General features: G+C 51.3%; 1 protein-coding gene across 1 annotated transcript in view; it reads left to right on the forward strand.

Annotated features, from left to right (window-relative positions):
* LOC133123135 (receptor tyrosine-protein kinase erbB-4-like) overlaps window positions 1-7,500 on the forward strand; it is a 403,692-nt gene that overhangs the window by 347,085 nt on the left and 49,107 nt on the right. The window contains exon 20 of the mRNA XM_061233434.1: window positions 1-78. This exon is cut by the window's left edge and continues 108 nt beyond it. Within this exon, the coding sequence (XP_061089418.1) occupies window positions 1-78 (78 nt within the window). The remainder of the gene's footprint in view (window positions 79-7,500) is intronic.

Below are 7,500 nucleotides of genomic sequence, written 5' to 3' on the forward strand. Positions count from 1 at the left end.
CTGCTGGACTACGTCCATGAGCACAAGGACAACATCGGCTCCCAGCTGCTGCTCAACTGGTGTGTGCAGATCGCCAAGGTAGGAGAGCCCCGCTCTGTACCGGACACACTGACGCTGGTCTCACACTCTGTACCGGACACACTGACGCTGGTCTCACACTCCCTGCTGGGGAGAGACGCTCTCTGTACCGGGCACACTGACGCTGGTCTCACACTCCCTGCTGGGGAGAGACGCTCTCTGTACCGGGCACACTGACGCTGGTCTCACACTCCCTGCTGGGGAGAGACGCTCTCTGTACCGGACACACTGACGCTGGTCTCACTCTCTGTACCGGACACACTGACGCTGGTCTCACACTCTGTACTGGACACACTGACGCTGGTCTCACACTCTGTACCGGACACACTGACGCTGGTCTCACTCTCTGTACCGGACACACTGACGCTGGTCTCACTCTCTGTACTGGACACACTGACGCTGGTCTCACACTCTGTACTGGACACACTGACGCTGGTCTCACTCTCTGTACTGGACACACTGACGCTGGTCTCACACTCTGTACTGGACACGCTGACGCTGGTCTCACTCTCTGTACCGGACACACTGACGCTGGTCTCACTCTCTGTACCGGACACACTGACGCTGGTCTCACACTCCCTGCTGGGAGAGACGCTCTCTGTACTGGACACACTGACGCTGGTCTCACACTCCCTGCTGTACCACTTGTGGGCTCCTGATTGGACAATAACAGCCCGATTGTGAGAGAAGCATTAGGTGTTAACATCACTGCTCGATAGGATTGAGATACCGGTCCCGCTGGTGTGCGGCTCCTGTTTGTTGTTTGAAATTTGGGCGCGGTTGGCTTGAATTCGTCAGGTGTGAGCGGTCTTGTGAGCGGATTCCGAGTTTCGATTCCAGCTGACCAATCAAGCGGTGGTTCTGTTTATGACATGTCTCTGATCCGGTGGGGGGCCGGGAGAGTCTCTGCTATGTCACAGTCTGTGTGTGTCGCAAAGTGTGAGATGGCACCCAAACGTTTTGTTACCTGTGAGAAAGTCGTATATTACACATGTCCACCCTGACTGAAAGCAATGGAGTTCTACAACACTGACTTAAAAATATTTTTTTTTTTAACAAACGTACTCTTCGCGGGCTGAATTTGTGTTCCATTTTTTAATTTGAGCAATAGGTAAGAGCGGTCGTATCATTGGCTCAGGAGGTAAGAGCAGTCGTATCATTGGCTCAGGAGGTAAGAGCAGTCATATCATTGGCTCAGGAAATAGGTAAGATCAGTCGTCACATTGGCTCAGGCAATAGGTAAGAGCAGTCATCTCATTGGCTCAGGAGATAAGAGCAGTCGTCTGGCAGTCGGAGGGTTGCCGGTTCGATCCCGCCCTGACTGTGTCGAAGTGTGCCTGAGCGAGACCCCTAACCCCCAAATGCTCCTGACAAGCTGGTCGGCGCCTTGCATGGCAGCCAATCGCAGTTGGTGAATGTATGGGTGAAGGAGAAGCATCAATTGTACCGTGCGTTGGATAAAGAATATCCCATTTACCATTAGATTTCTGTCCGCTGCCTAGCCTCATTCAGCTCTGCTGAAAGGCCCAGGTGGGTCTCTTCTCCTCTCCTCTCCTCCGGACAGTTAGATAACTCCCCTCTCTCCTTTGACAACTCTCCCCCCTGCCTTTGCCAGTCGAAGGAGCTTGACGATTGCAGTGCTGGCTTCAGGCGGCGAAATCTCTTTCTGTAGTTCCCCCACACGGATGAGCCTGCATGCCACTGTACTGCAGATAATATGAAGAAAACACGCTCAGAGCACCTTCTGCAGACGCAGCTCAAAGTCCTGCTTTGTTCCTGCGCCTGAAAAACAAACTTATAAAAGCAGTACCTGATGAGAAAATTCAGCAGACCGTGTTCCTTTTAAACTCCTCTGACACGTGTTCAATGTCAGCACGTGACTGTGTGGTACACACAGGGCACGCGTTACCCGTTTAAACGCTATTCTCAGCTTTAAAAACGGGTCGATTACAGAAGTGAGGGCTTTTATCGAAAGAAAAGTAAAAAACCAAAACAAACATGGCATTTTTTAAATGCGGGCTCAGACAAAGGTATGTTCTTGTTCCGGGATGAAGATGGCAGAAGTGAATAACGCAGCTGTCCCCCCCCCCCCCCGTGATAGCGTGTCTAAATCCTAACACACGCCAAAGTGCCGCTGTCTCCTTTCATCTGGGACCCGGGGCGGGAATCGCGCCCGCTTTCGGGAGAGCCCGGGAAGAGGACGAGGGGCGGGGCGGTGCGGAGGAAGGCTTCGCGTCTCCATGGTTACGCGGAGCGGGCCGGAGGAGCCGAAACCTCAGCCGCGCGCTCACGGCCGTAATTGGATTCCGCTTGATAACCGTGGCGACGAGGCCGTTGGTCTCCCGCAGACGGGCAGGGGAGGGAAGGTGGTCGGGCAGTCAGCCGTAATCGCCTTTAACGCAAAAAGCATCCTGAGACATTAGAAGCGCCATTATTCACGCGCATAAATAATACAGGCAATAATAGCCTTGATACATAATAAATAAAGCGTTATTTATTCAAAAGACTATTGCGGCAGAGCTTGTAAGGCAATTTAAAATGACAAGTCATTCTTTTTTTTTTACAGCAAACACAGCTTATTTATCAAATAAATATGTTGATAATATGCTTGCTCAGTTGGTGGCGAATTCGATCGTAATACTTCCTTTATAAATGTTTTATTACACTCATTCGTTAATTAACATGTTAATTGGCCTTGGAAATCTGCCAAAGTCTCAGTGTCCTGCCTGAGTGATTCTCTAGCACAGAGTGCAGTAATTTGTAGCACGCTCCTACACGATCTCGGACACACCAGTACAGTAACGTGTGACCCAGTCTAGTCTTCTCAACCACCGCAGTGGTCTTATGAAGCGCTACCGGCTCCGCGGGGAAGTCGAGAGACGCGTTACCTTGCGACGTACAAACGCGCAACTTTCCCGTGCAGTTAAGCCGTCACGTTACCGACAGTGTGTGTCCGCGATGGGGAACATGTACCGCGGGTCACGGATCGTAAAGCAATGTGGGAATAATATGCGGTTCAACTCACCCACAGCAGTCATAAGTTGAGAGGAGCGGGATGTTGTCACTTGCTGTATCGCTGATGCGTTTTTGTGTGGGGCGGTAGGCTCTTCAGATGAGCTCACCTCGCCCGGAAGATTTATTTCTCTCTCTCTTTTTCCCCGAGCAGTGCACTGGCTCAATCTTCCGTTAGTGTTTACTTTTGGGAGTGCTGCAAGCGGCCCTTCCCTGCTCGCACACAGAGGTAGAGCTCTGGGTGAGAAGTGAAGAGTTTTGTGATGAGAGGTTCGATTTTTGGGATCTCAGTGTGCTACCGCCGGCTCAGGGCAGACGGTGCTCCTTCCGCGACTCTGTAACGCGTCTTTGTCAAAAAGTGAAATACGACTAAAATTGAACCGAATTATTGCCGTTTCTCTCTCGCTGTAAAACGGATGTGAAGAACAGACCGTTTAGCCTCTCGTGACTCACCGTTCAAAACAAACTTCAGAGGGACCAGCAGTGTGTCAGGCTTGGACGTGTCTGCTTCCCCTGACCCAAACTCCCACCTGTACCCCCGTGTTTGACTGACAGAACGCAACCTGAAAAATATTACAATATTGCATTTGACTTTATTAGTCCCTTTCTTGAATAATCAAATCACTTGAAAGTCCCTCCTACGTCTCTTTAAGCAAAAGCTGAGAGATTAAGCCGTAGCTTATTTCATACCAGGAACCTTCTTTGTCTTTTTTCTATATTTCATATTTTTTTCTTGGAGTGTGGTGCCCAGAATAGTGTGCGTGATAACACTTTGATCTCATTCCCTCATTTGGTCCAGAAGTACGGCATCGCTCCAGATCAAATACTCTCAAAGTAAATACGATTCTGCTCTTTCAGAAATGGACCTTTGCGGAGTTATTTTGACGTGCACAAGCTGATGAGGAGGTTGCATAAGAAGGTCGTGTGAGACTCCATCAGAGAAAAAGTTTGCGATCTTTTGTCCCCCCCCTCCCCTCCCCTCCCCTCCCCTCCCTGACAATCCCTCACGGAATGGAATATTAATGGAATAATTTGGTTTGGATTTAATTTTAATGAGCGGATCAATCAATTATACATGCGGACGGGGGAGGGATGCTGATTGGCCTGAGCCCCCTCTCCCCCTCCTCCTCCCTCTCCCTCTCTCTCTTCTTCTCTCTCTCCCTCCCTCTCTCTCTCCTTCTCTCTCTCCCTCTCCCCCTCCCTCTCCCTCTCTCTCCTTCTCTCTCACCCTCCCTCTCTCTCCCTCTCCCCCTCCCCCTCCCTCTCTCTCTCCCTCCCTCTCTCTCCCTCTCCCCCTCCCCCTCCCTCTCCCTCTCACTCTTCTTCTCTCTCTCCCTCCCTCTCTCTCTTCTCTCTTTCCCTCCCTCTCTCTCTTCTCTCTCTCCCTCCCTCTCTCTCCCTCTCTCTCTTCTTCTCTCTCTCCCTCCCTCTCCCTCTCTCTCCCTCTCCCCCTCCCCCTCCCCCTCCCTCTCCCTCTCTCTCTTCTTCTCTCTCTCTCTCCCTCCCTCTCTCTCCTTCTCTCTCTCCCCCTCCCCCTCCCTCTCCCTCTCTCTCTTCTTCTCTCTCTCCCTCCCTCTCTCTCCTTCTCTCTCTCCCTCTCCCTCTCCCCCTCCCCCTCCCTCTCCCTCTCTCTCTTCTTCTCTCTCTCCCTCCCTCCCCCTCCCCCTCCCCCTCCCTCTCCCCCTCCCCCCCTCCCCCTCCCCTCCCTCTCCCTCTTCTTCTCTCTCTTCTTCTCTCTCTCCCTCCCTCTCTCTCCCTCTCTCTCTTCTTCTCTCTCTCCCTCCCTCTCCCTCTCCCCTCCCCCTCCCCCTCCCCCTCCCTCTCCCTCTCTCTCTTCTTCTCTCTCTCTCTCCCTCCCTCTCTCTCCTTCTCTCTCTCCCCCTCCCCCTCCCTCTCCCTCTCTCTCTTCTTCTCTCTCTCCCTCCCTCTCTCTCCTTCTCTCTCTCCCTCTCCCCCTCCCTCTCTCTCTTCTTCTCTCTCTCCCTCCCTCTCTCTCCCCCTCCCCCTCCCCCTCCCTCTCTCTCTCCCTCCCTCTCTCTCCCTCCCTCCCTCTCCCCCTCCCCCTCCCCCTCCCTCCCGCCCGTGTGGGAGCGGTGAGTCAGCGGTCGTCAGGGTTACGCCAGGGCGCCGGGACACGAGCCGCCCTGCGGGGCTGACCCTGAGAAGCACCCCTCTCAGCGGTCACCGCGGGTTTTACCCGGCCGCTCAGCCAGAGCGGAATGGAGCTTTCATTCTCAGCGTGTGTGAGGCACCGGTAAACCGTCAGTGAATAAATGTGCAGCCAGAAGGTTGGTGGTCCAAACCCCAGGGTAACCAAAATAAGATCACTGCAGCTTGTTGGGCCCTTAACCCCACATTACCCCAGGATTGGCCCCTGTTTAGTCTAATCAACTGTATGTTGCTTTGGATAAAAGCGTCAGATAAATAACAGTTATGTAATGTAACGTGTGCTGGTGGGCTGCACACAGTAACATGGGCAGGGTTAATTAAACTCTTAAGAGAGTACATATGAGTCCAATACACACCCCGATTATGTACCCTGTAGGAGTTGATTTGTGCATTTGTGGGTTTGTGCATTTTCGACGGCGGGAACGTCAGTCTCGCCAGTTAACGGGGGACAGACGCATGCAGCTGATTGGTCTTTTCAATTTGGAGAAAGATTGGGAGAAAACCTATTGGAAGAAAATATATCAATACCACCAGGACACAGGCTTGTTAAAACCACTGAGACGTCAGCTCGCTGTTTATGTTGTGTGTTATAGCCCTTCCTCGTGCAGATAATGTGATCTGATGGCTGAATATTTTAGCCGTTGCCCTCATATGTCAGACACACCTCTCTCTCCCCGCTACGTAAGTGGTCAATAGAAGGAGGAAGTAATGGAGGCTTAATAATGCTGTCTGTGTTTTATTATTTTTGGGCATTGGTGTTTGCCTGCACGGGCACTGCGCAGTACTGTACATCTCATCTGGAACGGGCTTAAAGAAGCTGCAGGTCATTTCCCCATGCAAATCGGCCTCTCGCTGAGCAAACAGGCCTCTGTCTGGCCCCTAGCCCAGCACCTAGCATCCCTCTACAACTCCCTCCCTCCCTCTACCCCTCTCCCTCTCTCATTCTCTCTCTCTTTCTGAATTCCTCCTCCTTCTAACATAACATGACATAGGGGGTGGCCTGTAGCGTACTGGTTAAGGTAAATGACTGGGACACACGAGGTCGGTGGTTCTAATCCCAGTGTAGCCACAATAAGATCCGCACAGCCATTGGGCCCTTGAGCAAGGCCCTTAACCCTGCATTGCTCCAGGGGAGGATTGTCTCCAGCTTAGTCTAATCAACTGTACGTCGCTCCGGATAAGAACGTCTGCCAAATGCCAGTAAAGTAATGTAATGTAATGTAATGTAATGTAATGATGGTGAGAACAGGCCTTTCAGCCCCGTAATGCTCGCCTTTTCCCACCACTAGCGTGGCCCGAATGCGTAGTTTGCCTAAAGGCTCCGCCTCCACTACATGTCCTGGCCACCATTAAGACTCTCCTCCCTGTCTCTGTTTGACGGGCGCCTGTCTGAAATCGAAATGAGCCGGTCTCGCGGTCCCGCGGCAGGTAAAGCGGAGTTAGCGCGTTAGCGACGCTCCGCTCGACGATACGCGCACCGGTTATACAGAGTTTCAGCACCAGCCTTAAGTCCCCCTCAATAGCAGTAATCACTTAGCGGCACTCGAGCGCACAGCTCATAATCAGCAACCTGGAAAGTTCCTGTTAGATGCCTCGTGAAAAGGCCGGAAAATTACACCTTCACGTCTCGAAATTACAGAGCGCGGGCTGCTTGAGAGCCGCAGTCAATGGCTGGCCAATTTCTGCTTTTTGTCATTGATTAGGAATTCTAGCAGTGCACAAACTTGTACGCGTTGCCAAGTCGAAACATCTTTGTATCCAGATTTGTAATCCCAGTGTTACTGAGTCAATCAAATTGTATTTATACGGCACGTTTTACAAACATGTTACGATACGGCCCCCCAGAGCAAGCCAACACTGGCAAGGAAGTGGTGCAATTATCCTAGATACTGCATAACTACTGTACTGTACATGTACTGCACATCTATGGTACTGTAGACTTTGTGCATACTATAGATATACTGCATATCTATGGTACTGTAGACTTAGTGCATACTATAGATGTACTGCACATCTATGGTGCTGTAGACTTAGTGCATACTATAGATGTACTGCATATCTATGGTACTGTAGACTTAGTGCATGTATATGGTACTGTAGATGTTCTGGTACTGTAGGTTTAGTGCATACTATAGCTGTACTGCATATCTATGGTACTGCATATGCACTGCATATCTATGGTACTGTACATGTACTGCATATCTATGTTACTGTTGAAGTACTGCATATCTATGGTACTTG

The sequence above is a fragment of the Conger conger genome, chromosome 3 (assembly GCF_963514075.1).
Source record: "Conger conger chromosome 3, fConCon1.1, whole genome shotgun sequence".
Classification (NCBI taxonomy): Eukaryota; Metazoa; Chordata; class Actinopteri; order Anguilliformes; family Congridae; genus Conger; species Conger conger.